The following is a 15379-nucleotide window of genomic DNA, read 5'->3' on the forward strand; positions in this document are numbered from 1 at the left end:
CTTTAAGTTAATCATTTATTTAATGGAACAGTTTGGATGTGAGAATGTCATTTTTATTGGACTATTTTAAACGTGCAAGTGAAGACCCTCAAGTACGACTGTCCTTTTTCTCCCTATGTCTGCAGATTCCTCACATACGGTCTTTCTCCATTATTCAAAAGAAATATCTAATATTCATACCTAAATGAAAGCTGTTCTATAATGTAGTGTGAACGGGGGGGGGGGCTGGAGGTCAGGAAACATGGTGAAATGGTGTGTGTTGTGGATGGGTGGCTGCTTATGTCTGTCTGTGTGTGTGTTAAAATGAATTTTGAACATTTTTTATCCACGGAAACAAAAACAAAAAAGAATCGTGAAAAATGATACAACATTAAATTGTCACATTGAAGCATGTTCTTTTCTTTTGTTGGAAATCACCCAGAGAAAAAGAGATGGAGCCTTTTTTAAAAATGAGAGGACAGATTGACAGTGTTCCTCCCATTCATCTCTGCTGCATGTCAGCTCAGAGTGTGTGATGTAGGGCAGTGCTGTCTCGCTACATCGTGTCTCAGTTAAGGGTCATATTCTCACCATTCTTTCCTACACGCCTCGATGACTTCATCAGCTCTCCTCCACCTCCTCATCATCTGTCCATGTGTCGCTTTTTCTGTGTGTGTCTCTATGAAATCCTTTTTTTTCTGTCTTGAGGCCTTTTCCTGTCTGTCTGTTTGTGTCCACCTTCACCCTCAACTCATCCTGTCTAGCACTGTCTGTGTCTGTCAAGTTCAACTTCTGTTCTAATTAGTCAATTCATGCAACTCTTTTTGTCTCAAACACTGTCTGTGCTAATTAACTGCAATGAGCCTCCACCCTGAATTAGATCATGGTTTCAGCATAACCTTGTTTTTTTATCTTCCTCTTGCTCATTTTCTAGGGTGACGAAGTTCAACTGCAGTTCAACATTGGAACAGTCTACTGAGACTGTAGACACCCTGAAAAACCTGAGGGTAAAAATAGATTTCTCTCCAGGGATCTTTTCTGACATTTATCTAAACTGAAGCATTTTTTTTCTTTTTGTAAGTGAATCTGTTGAGGGAATTCCCTCTGATTTGTTCTCCATCATAGAGAGTAATAAAACAGCATTCTTTATCTTAACCAGCAGGTAGCCAACTCAATCTATAAAAGTCCAGGAGAAAATGACCACATTGTGTTTGTGCAAAGCCAATGAATATGATATCCAAATCCCAAAACTGACAATCTGTCTCCAACTTTCCATTCGTCCATTGTCTGAACCTGCTTTACTCTGTACACCGGCTGTAGTCTAACCCAGCTGTCAATGGGTGGGAGATGGGTTCCCCCCGGACAGGTGACCAGTGTATTCGCAGGGCTAACACAGAGATACACACAGGGACAAACAACCTTTCCCCCTTACACTCACACCTTCAGCTAATTAACCTGACATGCAACTTGTATGCAGGATGAAGTCAAACTACCCAGAGAAAACCCACAGAAAGGCTTCAGCAGGCTAACCAACAAACAGCGCGGTCCATCTGTTTTGGCCAATATCAGCCCCAATTGTCAACTCTGAGGCCTGACACCAAAAACAATGTGCTAAAAGGCTATAAATAAGACCTGAAGCAGAGTCAAATACAGGATGAAGCGATTTTCATTTTGTCTCTGAGCTCTGCCAGAGAAGGCCAGATGAGAATGGTAAATTTCCCACAGAGTGAGGTTTGTTAAAAACTGCCTTGATGACTAATACATGATAGCAAGAGTGAAAATCACACATAACATTACCTCCAGACATGCACTTAAACACCATCAGAGAGAGGGAAATGTGCAAAATGACAAAAGGAATGTAAAACATAGAAAAAGACAGAGGGTGTCAGAAGGGGAGAGGTTTGAATAACCATCCTCAGATGTTACCCTTCATCTTTTATGGTTTCATTTCCTGGTTTCCCAGGTAACTGCAGGGTGGTGATTTGTTCTGATAGAACGGACAAAGAAAACATTGTGGGGATACAGAGAGGATGGAAGGGAGAAGAATGAGAGGGATGTGATGAAACAAGCAGTGCAGTGGAGTCTGAGTGGAAGAGCCAACAGCGAATCAGGTCAAGAACAAGAAGGCCTCACTGATGGCAGTGTACTGCAGTCATTTAAATGTATGCATGTTTAAGGAAAATGGAAAACACAGCCTGAGGGCAGCCTAATCTGTAAGACAAAGCGAGCTGACATTTTGTGTGTGTATATGTGTGTGTTTGCCCACAAGGGAAAGATAAGAAGCTGCTGACAGACAAAAACAGCCGTGTTGGACTGATGGGTTCAAACAAACAACATGCACTGTCTCTCTCTGACCTTCTCTCTCTCTCCTTTTTCTGATTGATCTGCCTTTCTCTATACTCTCTCTCTGTTTACTTCACTTTTTTAACCTTAATCTCAATTCTGGTCACTGTTGTTTATCTCGCTGTATGTTTCGTAGTCAATCTTTCCGGTGTCCACAGGGACAGAGAGAAGTCTTCTCTGCTTTGTTGAATTCTCTTTCCTTCGGGGTGGGACTCGAGAACAGTGGTCAGTGATGGATGGACGGACAGATGGACAAATGTCTGGCGGCTACTTTGCCCGTGTGATGTGACTGTTAGACTGTATGGAGGAGACTGCTATGTAATGATAACAGCACAGGAAGGGTTGCCACAGCAACACGTACTGGGACAGGAAGCAGCCTAGGGAGATAGAAAATGAGTTGGATAAATGTAAACGGTAGAAATATTAACAGTGACTCTTTGCTGTAAGTTTTAATCACAGTCATCATCTACTCAATGCTATCCATAATGTCCAACAGGAGTTACTGTAATTATCCTTCTCTAAATTTATCATTAGGATTTACAGTGCATCATTATCCATGTTATAATGTGTAATTATGGCTGCCTTATGTCAGCCAAAGCCAGTGTTTTCAGTTAATCAAACCTAGAGTGCAAAAAAGTGAAGCTAACATCACACAGTGGCAAAACACAGTGGATCAGCACATATTCTGGCTACTTTTCACGATTTAACTGTTAACATGCCAAACTGTAGTGTTTACATTTCACTGATCTTAAAGCACAGTTGTTGTTGTGTCACAGAATCTCCAAACACTGATTTGTGATTATTTGAATTTCCTGATGTTTTTTTTTTTTTTAAATGGTGCATAACAATTTAACATGACATCTGCTCCTACAATCTTCTAATGCAGCTGTGTGTTAACCCAGTAAATTCACAGTAGAAGGTAAAAATAAGAAAAGTGTCCAGCTATTAGTTGGCTTGAACCTTTTCTGAGCAGCTGGCCTCCTGCTGACTCACAGGATCAGAGCGCTGTGGAGGTGCTGCTGCAAGGTGTTCGTGGGAGACTGTAATTAGCACAGACATTTAATTGGATGGCTTGTATGACCCCGCCTGAACTTACCACTGATACACCGGTTGAAAAAGTCTGTCGGTGGTTTCTATGGTGACCTGTGTGCTCTGTGTGTTGTGTGCAAAAAAAGTTTCTGATGTTTCTTAGTCTCTTCTCACTGTCTTTAAGCTGTCACAGCCACCTGTTATACATTTTACACAACAGTGTGATGTCATGCTGTAATCAGAGGGCTGAGGTGAGGACGTTCTATGTGGACAACAGTTTTGTCTCTCGGTAGAAAGAGCCAAACTTGTGTATTTGAAGAGGACACTGTGTAAAAAAGGCTGCTGCTTAACCCATCAGTGTCCAGAAAGCAGAAATACACACAGGCCTCCCTGACTCCGGCAAGCCTCATCTCAAGCCCAAGGTGCATCCTTGTAAACGTCTCTGAACCACCTCAATTAGCTGATCTTAACAGCCTGTTTGGGCCAAGTGCTTCCACTGCTGGAGGAACAACAGTATACCCTGCTCAGCCTCTGTACCTTTCACACAGAACACAGGACATATCAAAGGTAAAAGGGGCTAAAGTGAAGGAGCAGTGGATCTATACACTATGTGTTACCTGATCTCAGAGTTTAAAGAGTAAACTCATAAAGTAGATGATCAGCTCGGTTCCTCACCACTGCAGCACAGAGTAGTGTGAGGAACTCTGACACATTTCATGTTAATATTCACAGGTGATACAACAAGCTATTTTCTCCATATCATCACAAAACATGAAGCAGTCTTGTTTTGGTCAGGAAGAACTCACTGGCAGCAATGATGCTAAAAATACTTTTTTTATTTATCAAAACCAACCAGCTGATATTTTTTAATAAAACAACAGAGAAAGACACAATAAATTATTTAAGTAAAGCATACGGTTTTGTCATGAATATTTTTCTGAATGCAGCAAAGCAGGTTGACTAACATCAGCAGCTTTTCTCTGAGTGTGACAGCGCTGACGGGCTGAATGTTTCCAAAGGTTCTATAGAGAGGTGTAAATAAACCGGTTAAATCTGTGATGTTCACATACATGTGATCCTATTGTAAAGAAGTGGAGGAGAAAAGAACACAGCTACATGGAAGAAGAGGAATGTCACTGTGGAGCATGCAACAATGGCATGTGCTGATAACGCCTGCAGACTGCCAGTCACAGGATGCACGCACACACACACACACACACACACACACACAGACACACACACACACACACACACACCCACATTCCCTCACACTTTTACTATACATAGGTTTACATCCTTTAGTCTGAGAAAATGTGGTTTTTAAATGACATCCTTTTTAGAAATAGTCAAAAAAGCTAAATATTCCAAATTTCCATGAAATAATATGCAAATATTTAGCACTTTTGTGTGTAATGTAGGTGTTATATCTGTGAAATTGCTGCCTTTCTGTCTGTTTTCTAAACTTTCTTAAGCTCATTTGTTTTAATACTCAGTCAGTTTTAATACGTTGTCAGTGGTACAAAAACTAGACATTTTGCAGCACAGCATCTTAGTAAATGACATATTATTTATCCTCACCATCTGGTTCGTTAACTACTGAAGGGTAATTTACCTGTCAGGTGTGAAATGTGAACAAATCACCCACTTTGTGTGAGCTCCGTGTTTATCTTTGTCTTTCAGATTGCAACATGAAAACTGGATTTACTGTCTCTGATAAGGTACAAAGAAAATGTGTGTGCCTGTATTAGACAATTTGGAGTGTGACTATTGCACAAGCTGACATACTTTTTTGAAGTATTCCACACCTGCCAGATAAGACCCGTGACTTACAGTACACATATGCACATAAAAGTCCACCTCTGGTCAGGTTTCACTGTGACCAAGGAATCGTCTCAATGTCTGATTGTTCTTTTTTTGTCTTTAGAACAAAAGCAGTGTGCAAAATCCAATTCTCTGTGCCTGAAAGCGAGCCCGAGTGTGTGGACACGTGGGAGGGGATGATGGAGACATGACAGCTTACACTGTCTTTTATTTCTCACAGCTGGATCATGTGTATGGAAATGGTAAGCATTTGTTATGAATTATGAATTCTTGCTTTATTGCTTTGATGCTCCTGATAGATTTGACAGCGACCTAATGTTCACACACACACAAACGCACACACACACACACACACACACAGTCACATGCTAACCACTCACATGCTTGTATCTGCTGCCAGCCTTCACAGACTGTTTGTAACCCTCCACCTTTTAAACAAAAGGACCTCTTTCCTGAGCTGTTACAGGGAGGCTGACACACACACACAGACACACACACACATACACACACACTCAACAGGAACATTACTCTAATTCCAGCAGATCTTTGCACACAGTGGGTCAGATTGTGAGCATTTTCAAAAGAAACAAACTGAACATGCTGATTGAAAGCACTGAATGGAGCAGCAATCATATGTGTGTTATGTGTGGTATCTTGAAAGTGTCTCCCCTATCAGCCTGGAGTGCTGGCAATTTACAAGTAGACAGCTTGATTTTTCTGTCAGCTGTGTTTCCTAAAAACTTCCTCACTGTCTCTCTTCCTGAGTTTCTGCCTCTCTTTCCTCTGTTATGTGTTTGAGGGTCTGAGGATCACGGCTTTATCCGCGTTAGCAGGATTCCGCTTAGCAGCTGGAATTCCAGGAACGCTTGGAAAACTGGGCACAGCGCAGCGGCCTGACCTGACATCTTCTTTGATGTATGTGATGACGGGAGAGAGTGTGTGCGTGTGTGAGCATACATGGTGTGGATGGATGGACAGAGGGCAGGAAGTGTGAATATATACAGACAGGAATGTATGCAAAACAATGGAACACTTTTTAAGAAGATTATTGTGTGTGTGTGTGTGAGAGAGAGAGAGAGAGAGAGAGAGAGAGAGAGAGACTCAGTTCTGGAGGGTTGTAGTTAGCCTAATTTCACATCAAGATAAAGTGTTATTATGGTGTAAACCTCCTCCAACCCTTCCCCCTCCCTCAGTCTCACACTCGCTCTTCTCAGTTTGCTCCTGGCAAAAGAATAGCCTGAAGTTTCAAGAAGCAGTCCTGTTCTAACACAGAGAACTGCAAATATGTGCACATGAAGTATGAGTGTAGAAGTTTGGAGTTGATTCAATTTTAAGTCAATCAAGTTGGCTGTGAACTTTGTTTTATTTCAAATAGCATTTGGCACAAATGGTAATTCAAAATGCAAAGGGGCAATGTAGTTTGAAGTATTCTGATTAAAAATTCAAATGATTATATTTGGTATATTTGGTATATTGGGTGGCATTTAGTTAAAATTATTTATACTGTGCTCTGGGAGAATACTGGATTCTGATTAGCTGCAGGAGGTCCATTAAGGCCTGTGTCCACAGACAGCTGTTTTTAGCATGGCAAGAGCCCATGAGCTCATTCTCAGAGTTTTGTAGGTGTAGTTACAAAACCATCCTCTGCTAATTCTGCATTTTTTTATTAGGAGCATCAGGTCTCTATAGCTGCTAAAAGTTAAGCTGAAATGGTGGAAATCTTTACATTTGAAGCAGCTCTTCACATGGAAACAGCTGTGGAAGTATCAAATGTGGCTGCGTAATTCTCTATTCCTCTCTTCCTCTTCCTGATGTTAAGTGATCGGTGAGAGAGAAGAAGCTTTGATGAACATGGTGTTTGTTTTCCAGTACACACAGATGAGGATGTTTTTGCACTGGGAATGATCACCACCGTCACTGTGTGAGCTTGGATTTGTACAGGAAACACAAGCCCTGTTTCTTTGTGAAGAGTCTCTGCTAAGTATTTACAATAGGAATGTAAGATTTTTGGCATAATATACTGTGTATGCTTGCAACAGTTCTATAAGGTAAGTGGACTGTTCTATTTACTAGAGTATGGAACAACATGTAATTGCATCTGAACATTAATTGACAGTCACGATTACTCCAGGTATTAGTCCAGCCCTCAGGGGCCAGCAGGGACACAGAGTTAAGGCATGTAAACAGCCTTAGATTCAGATTGCAAGATGATCATTCATTTTGGACCTCTCTGTTGCAAGTTTCACCTAATACTGGTATTGTTTTATTTAAAATGTGGTATCCAGTGTGTACTTTTCAGAGAAAAATGTGAGTGAAGGTCCACTATTGTAACACTTTATGTAGCATGTATGTGTGATGTTTGAATAACTAATTTGGCTGGAAACACTGATGCATCGACCTGCACAAAAAGAACAGTACAAGAAGTGGTTTACTTGCAGTACGATACAAGCTGCAGTTTTTTCAGTCACATTGTTGCTTTTCTTCTTTGCTGCATGTTTTTTTTTTCAGCGTTGCGCTTATTATACGAGGTCCTTTGGAAAAACAGATAAAAGAAGAGCTCGTCCAACAGTTCCAGACACATGTGCCCGTGTCTCAGCGAGGCGGCTGGGAGGGACACACACACTCACACATTTCATGGTGCGTGAGGAAGATTTCATCGATGACCCAGCGCACCCGTGTCCTCTGATGGCGCTGATGCAGAGTGGCCTCTGAGGAGTACTTCAGCACCTGGACGGAGAAGACAGAGAGTAAGACATAGAGGATGAAGACGCTAAAATGGAAGAGGACACACAGTGTTCTGGCTGGTACGCTGAAGCTCAGTGAGGTAAGACAAAATACAGATTAGATAGTGGAGGCAAGGTTTCGAAGAATGCAGTGATGTCAGAAAGCCATGACTACAACATGTCTCATGGCTTCCTCAGTTTCTCCTGTATCATTTTCAGCACTCATCATTAATTCCTTCTTATTTTCAGGGTAACATTGAAAAGGAACTAGCAGGGAACATCCAGGACATGTTTGAGGCTCGTTCTGCATAGAGGAACCAGTTTGCAGTATCATGAGCATCAGGTAAAAACAGGAGGCTCTAGTCAACCAGAGAGCCAGTGTTAGATATAGAGACAGATATACACAGCAGGATGTTAATGTGATTTTTATACTGAGTGATTTTGTCAGTGGCTCTGCTCCAGGTGGCCACACTGTTCACAGGTGGAAGTACAAACTGTTCCACCACTGATGCAGTGACTGTGTTCTCCAAAGCTCAGTGAAAGCTCGGGTGCCGGTGATTTATGTCAGGAAACAAAGTGAAACAATAGTGTGGGTAATAATGTGTTCAGTCACTGAGGGAACCAGTTACAGGTCTACATGGAGGGAGAGAGGAAACGCATTTCATGTACAGAAACACCTTTTACATACACAGTGACATACACACAGACACACACAATTACAACCCAAATCCCACTTTTGTCTAACATTCCCATTGTATGACTTTTTAACAGTGCGAGAGAAAAAGAAGCAGGGAGAGAGAGAGAGAGCGAGAGCCCGGCGGACAATGTTTCAATAATGAAGCTCTGCAAGAACAAAGACACAAAGAGATGGAGGGAAGTGAGAGAAGGGAATGAATGACAGGCTTAAAGAACAAGAATGGTGCATTGCAAGGGGATAAATTGAAAATGGGAATTGGGAAGAATAAAAAGATGATGGAAGCCCAGAGAGAAAGACGTAGAGAATGAGAGGATGCTAACAATGCGCTAAGAATGAAAGGAGGAGAGAAGCAGTGAGAATGCTGCTGGTGCATTGCTGCTTCATTGTTGATGCAGCTCCTGCCTCTGCATGCCCAATTTCTCCCTGCTTTCCCCCTCTCTCTGCGTCTGAATCTATTCCTCTCCTCTTACTCATCCACTGTCTTCACTTCCTGTCAGAGGTGTACTCAGAATGTGGTGGAATTACTTTTATTGTAACACAAGCCTAAGGTGAATATGGTCACACTAAAAGAAAGCCAGTATGGACCAGCACAGCACAGATAAATGCACATCTTGTTCTGCTCTAAAGCTCTAAGCTCTAAGTTTTATAAGATGATGCATTCTGGCAGTAACAGCTGTGGGTATTGAGAAACTGAAGGGATGAAGCAGGGTGGCAGGCAGGAACACGCCATCCAGGAGAAGACCAGGAGTAAATTCACAAATGAGTGTCATGATCTGTAGTTTTAGACTCTGGGGCTCTGTTTGTTTAGAAGCTTCTTTCCTCACGTCACACTTCATGGTTTCAGATAGTCCTCTTGTGTGTTAATCGTCTTTTTGTTATACTTCCTGTTTTATGTTGGTCAGTCTTTTTGTGTGTGTTTTACTTCCTGTCATTTTTACTTTGTGATGGCCTGCCCCACGCTGATTGGTTTCACCTGAGTCCTTTTCAGTGACGGTTAATCTGTTTTGCTGCCCACATGCTTCTCCAATGCAACACTGGGTTACTCCAGTTTGAAATAAAGTGTCTCCCCTTCACCCAGAGTAGGATTTGGACCTATAAAGATCAAAGGTCAAAGGTTCTTCTCCTACTCTGTTCACATTAAATTTGGATTAAGCCATTATAAATCATCTTTCTCAACAAGCTTGACATTAAAGTTATTTCCCACACAAGATATATATATATATATATATATATATATATATATATATATATTAGCCACCATTGAATCCTTCTACATGTTTGAACTTGTTTCACCCTTCACTGTCTCTGTATCAATATCATACATATGTGTTTGTGTTTATAACCCACCTCATGTAGTTTGAGTGATATTTTGGAGGCCTGGCAGGTGCAGCCATTATTCCAGTTATTGGTTCCACAGGCACAGTTTCCTCCGCAGCGCTTCACCAGCAGACACCGAGGGAAGAAGACGGCGTTGGTGGTCTTCAGCTCCTCACGCAGGTTCACGGAGTAGTTGCGAGGAGTACAGCTGTACCGCTTGACATCGTCATAGAGGCGGTTAAGATCAACTAGTCAGTCAGAGAAAAAGAGGAAACAGTAACCAGCCTTTTACCAACATCTCTCTACTCTATTTCATTTCATTGCCTATGTAGCCTAGATGTAAGAATCAAACTGGAGGATGGCTAAATAAGGCCAAGTAATTGGTGATTGTGGACAATTGAGCAGAAATGAGTGGACGAAGGTGCCGAAATAGAACAAAAAGGACAGAGGGCATTTATTGATTGTAGATTGAATGCATTGATCACAGTTTTTGTTTGTGTGTCATTATTTTGGAGATAAATCCTTACTACTGCAAAAGCTCACAACTAATTTCAGAAGATTCAGATCGATTATTCAACAAACCAAAGCTTGGATGACTGAATGACATACAGTGAGCCTGGGTTCTGAATGTTAATCTGTGGCAGGTGAACTTTGGAGAGGGAAATAGAACCTATTGGCAAAAGAAGTGCAACAATGAGTGACAGATTGACTGCTCTCTGGATTGTGGGCATCAGCAGGATAATAATCAATACTCCATACAGAGTCCATAAAGAGGGGAGCAATTACTACTGGACCAGTGCGTGACCATTTGCCTTAAAAAAGATATCACAATAGTGCTTATGAGTAAGGATGGACCATTAGAAGCTGTATAGAGTTATTAATTGTCCCTTTCCTTTTTACCCATAATCCCTGGTTGCAGATAGCAAGTGAATGTGGCCCACTTCTAGCATTGATCCGGTACTGGTGGCCTTTATGTGACCCTGATGAAATAGAGCCTCTAGTGGGCAACATGTGAAATAGCAAATGTGGCTCAAAATTCCCAAATGTTTGGCTAAGATGTGTTATTCTTTACGCTGTATTCTGAATGTGGCCCTAAAGTGGCCCATATGGTATATTTGGTTCATTTTTGGTGGAGAAGTGGCTTTGGTCTGGCCTGCTTGCCAAACCGATGTGGATCACTCGAGTGCCATCATTGCACGCCATCAGTGAGCCAGATAAGAGTGTTGAAGTGAGCCAGATGTGGGCCACACTTAATTTGCTATCTGGGCTGTCTCAATGACCTCCAAACACATGTGTGATCCTTGGTAAACTTTTACTGGACTGGACAAGTACCCTAACATCCTCAGGAAGAACAAACTACACTAATCAAACGCAATGTGGCGTAAGCATTAGCACTGAGGCGATGATGGTAGACTGAGCCTGTTCCCAGAGAATAGTCTGCACCACAGAGAGGAGCAATCACCTTTCTGCAGCTGTTCAGGGTCCAAACCAGGAGTGGATGCCCAAGTATCGCTCATTACATTGTTCACCAATCAATTTTTTGTTTTGAGTATCAAGGCTCTGTTCTTTCAGGAGCCATGAAATGACTGTCCCGAATTCATACTGTACATAAGACTGAAACATATTTCAAAACCCCCAAATTAAAGTGAATTTTATTTTTGCAGTAAAGATTCATTTTCATGAGTGATTACCAGATTTTCCACATCATTAAGTACAATAGGCTTTTACGACTAAATACAAGCACAGTGGACTTGTCAGGATCAATACTCGCGCTGAACTGCAACAGTGAATCTTGGTGAGATTGGTCTGTTCTCATCTGGGGGGGGCGTTACATTTGAGCTTTGCTCCAATGGTGTAACAAAGGAGATCAGTCATGCAATAAAAACTGTCAAGAAACTGCATGTACAGTGCACAGTATTAGTACATCAATGACAAATCTGCTTGACATGCTATTCTGTATATGAAGGGGAGAGAGAGATCAAAGGGATTTGCACTTGGGGGAAATAATTCTATTGATAATCAATAAGCAATTGTTCAGAAAAAGAAATCTTTGCAGCAGGGCTTTCCATTCATGTCACAAGCTAAGCCTCAATTGCCCAGCTGTGCTACTGTGTCCCTCCAGGTCTCAGCGTCGATCCAACTGTGATGGAATCTGCTTCCTGCTGCTCCGCTGCACTAAAAGCTTTCCACAGGGAAAGGCTTTTATTGTGAAGTTTAACACAGTATTAGCAGAGCTTCATTAGCAGTTCAGCTAAGTCTTTATAGAGTGGTGCGGTGGCATAGAGCCAGCGCAGCTTAAACGATCACTGCATAAACTCACTGCTAATACAGTCAAAGACAAACAGGCTGCCAGGGTGCCCTTGTTAAATTAACAGTCTTTGTTAGGGTTCGATTTATCTGATAAATCTACCAATATTTTCTGTCTGTTTAGGCCTTGTTAGTAAGAAAATAAAACTGAAACTACAGTATGTATTTGTTTCCGAGCTTCTCTGAACTTCCTGTATTAGGTCATGTGAGGACAGACAGACAAATATCATTGGTGAGTCAAGAATCCCTTTAACACCTATGTTCATGTGAATTATCTCTTTTTTAGAATTTGCAATAAACTCAGCATATTGATTTTGATAGTATAAATATTAGCATGCTGTAATACACCTAATGCAGGTAGAGGTGACCATGACTTCCCTTTCATAAGGATGCCAAGGATTTTAAAATACATTTGCTGTGGTTGACTTCCCAAAGAGACGCCCGATCAAAAAGAGTTTCACATCCTCCCATCTGCTTCTGTTTTGGCAACTGTGTGCGCCTTCAGTGCTGTCTAACAGGGTGTGCATATATGCAGTTTGGTGCTGTACACAGTTATATGACAGAAGATTCACACACAAGTTGTACATGCGTAGGCCTGTGAGTTGTGTTGAACCCCATCAGGGTATACAGACAAGACAGAAAGTGTCAGAAAGAAAGCCTGCTAGACTATAGGAATGACTTTGTCACTCACTCAGTATGAAAGCATGAAAGTATGCATGTGTGTGTGTGTGTGTGTGTGTGTGAAAGTTGCTGAAAATATTCGGCACCAATGTTCACCCAAATTGTTTTTTATATGTGAGGCCCCAATTAATATTATTATCAGGCTGGCTGTCCTTCATGAGAACAAAGGTGGGTGTCAGCCTTCCTGTGTGTCTTAATGAAAACAAAGCCAAGCTGCTGACTATGGCAGATTTCTGCTCTGCTACACAGGTTGAATTTCCAATTAGAGGGAGGTACACTGATGTATCAAAGACCTGCAGCACATACACAGCTCCAGCCCTGCAAAGTGCACAAGCTCCCATTATACAGAGCTTTTCCCGTGCACACACGTGCACTGATAAATGGAGATAGATTTGCTGTCAAGTACAAATATTTATAAAAGAACGAGAGGGCCCTTGGGTGGGAAGACAGAAACGGATACAAAGGCACAGGTGAGGCAGAGATGAGGTTGAAGCATTGAGGGCTGCTGCAAGCTTGAATGTTTTTATACAAACACATAAACACCATAAACACCCCCACTGTCTGTGTGTGTGTGTGTGTGTGTGTGTGTGTAATAAGCATATTAATTTTTATATCTGCTCTTGCTGTGCAGCCGGAGGACTAAATCTACTGCCTCAGTGACTCCACATTGTTGGCTCTGACTTCACAGTTAAAGAGCTGCCTTGAACTGGTCCTGTCTCGCCTTAAATCTGTCACTGACTCACCATGAGACTCCCCAAAGTGTAAACTGCTCACGTTGTGATGCAACAACTTCATCAGGCACTGCTTTCTTTTGATCACAAAATATGAGCATAACTCATTTCTTTTGTATTTGCAGAAAAACAAAAAAGGGCCATGGCAGTTTCCTGTTTTATTTTGAAAATGTTTGGAGCTACTATTCATTTTCTTTTTTGTATCTGTGTCAGTAACCTTGTGTTTTCTCTCCATAATAAAACAGGAAGTGTTGTACTTCCTGTTTTATTTTGGAGGTAATCTTCCCTTTTATTTCCCAGTGTGTTTTACTTCCTGTTTCCTGTCCTTGTTTTTTCCCCCTTCTATGCCTGCCTCATGGTTGCACCTGGGCCTTGTTACCCTCACTGGTATATTCAGTCCATGTGCTTCTCCATTAGCTCTGGCAGCTTGTTGGCTTCTGTTGCTCTGCTGTGTTTCTCCTGCATGTTCTCAGCTTGGTTCGGACTTCTTCTGGCTTTCTTCATCTCTGGTTTGTTTAAGTTTTTTTGTGAATTTTTAGCAGAGCAAAGTATGGACGCTGCATCACTAGACACCCTCATGGTGTAGCATTAGCATTGTCATTAGTATGTTTTCATTGGCATTACCTGTGCTATATTTGAACATAAGGCAACCATAGCACTCCATCTCAATCTCTACAGCTGTGATTTCCTTCAAATTAGTGCTCCACAGACTTTGTCCTCAGCAGTGCTGTACCACTGAGTGTTCTGTATAGCCCTGTCTGAGAAAGTGGACCTCCTGCTGTCTCGGTCATCAAAAATCTCTTCCCTCTCCATTTTCTTACACAAATTACCGACCTGCATGGCAAAGATTGTACAGATCATCGACTGCAGTACAGTAAAACAGAATGAGAACAGACATTAACTTTTAACTGCTCCGGCATGACACTGGGTCTACATCCTCATTAGTTAAGACAGCTCGACAATACTGTAGTCTTTTAGAGTATCTGCTTGATTCATATCTTTATAGAGTTATGGAACCAAAAGCATTTAAAGCTGCATAATGTTCTCCCTCCAGTTAGGCCTAATAAAGCGTATACATTCTCTGAATCTCTGGTGTTCATTGTAAAATCTCTGGATGTCTGTAATTTCCTTTTACTGAAGTTGTTTTCTGGTAAAACAGAAGCTGTTTGATTCTTGTTGTTGTTTAGTTATTAAATCCTCCTCAAGTGAACACTAAAACAGAGAAATAGTGTTTTACAGACCCAACAAACTGTTCAATTTGAAGGTGATGCTCATGTAGAATACACACCGTGTTTCCATTTCAGAAGGCTTGTAAGTATACTTGGATAACTCACCTTTATTGTGTCTGCTTGCCAGATGATAGGCTCTGGATCTGTAATGTATGTGTGTCTGTGTATAGATGCTGTCCAGGTCCTGCCTCCAGGTGTCTGGGTTCAAAGATCTGAGGAGCTGTTCCACTGTGTCAAAGGCAGCGATGGTTTTGTCTAAATCCTCCAGCGTGAAAGGAGCCGCCTGCGGTGTGGCTGCCACTGACATCCTCCCTCCACCACTTTCCTGCAAAGAGGATAGGCCAATAGGTAAAGTAAAATATATTATCAGATGGCCTTTTCAAATCATTCTTGAGTGAGTCACTTTCTTCCACTATTATGCACACAGATACGGTCTCATTTAAACAATGACTGGAGGTTCAGTGGATAGGACACTGATGTTTTTCATCATCATTGCATATGTCTGGTAGAAAAATAATTCAA

General features: G+C 41.6%; 1 protein-coding gene across 1 annotated transcript in view; it reads right to left on the reverse strand.

Moving 5' to 3' along the window:
- Positions 1-4172: 4172 nt before the first annotated feature.
- pdgfd (platelet derived growth factor d) overlaps positions 4173-15379 on the reverse strand; it is a 38276-nt gene continuing 27069 nt past the window's right edge. The window contains exons 5-7 of the mRNA XM_028420626.1: positions 14963-15182; positions 9940-10157; positions 4173-7899 (exon numbers count right to left, since the gene is read on the reverse strand). Coding sequence (XP_028276427.1) covers positions 7765-7899; positions 9940-10157; positions 14963-15182 — 573 coding nt within the window. The 3' untranslated portion in view covers positions 4173-7764. The remainder of the gene's footprint in view (positions 7900-9939; positions 10158-14962; positions 15183-15379) is intronic.

This window comes from Parambassis ranga, chromosome 13 (genome assembly GCF_900634625.1).
Source record: "Parambassis ranga chromosome 13, fParRan2.1, whole genome shotgun sequence".
Classification (NCBI taxonomy): domain Eukaryota; kingdom Metazoa; phylum Chordata; class Actinopteri; family Ambassidae; genus Parambassis; species Parambassis ranga.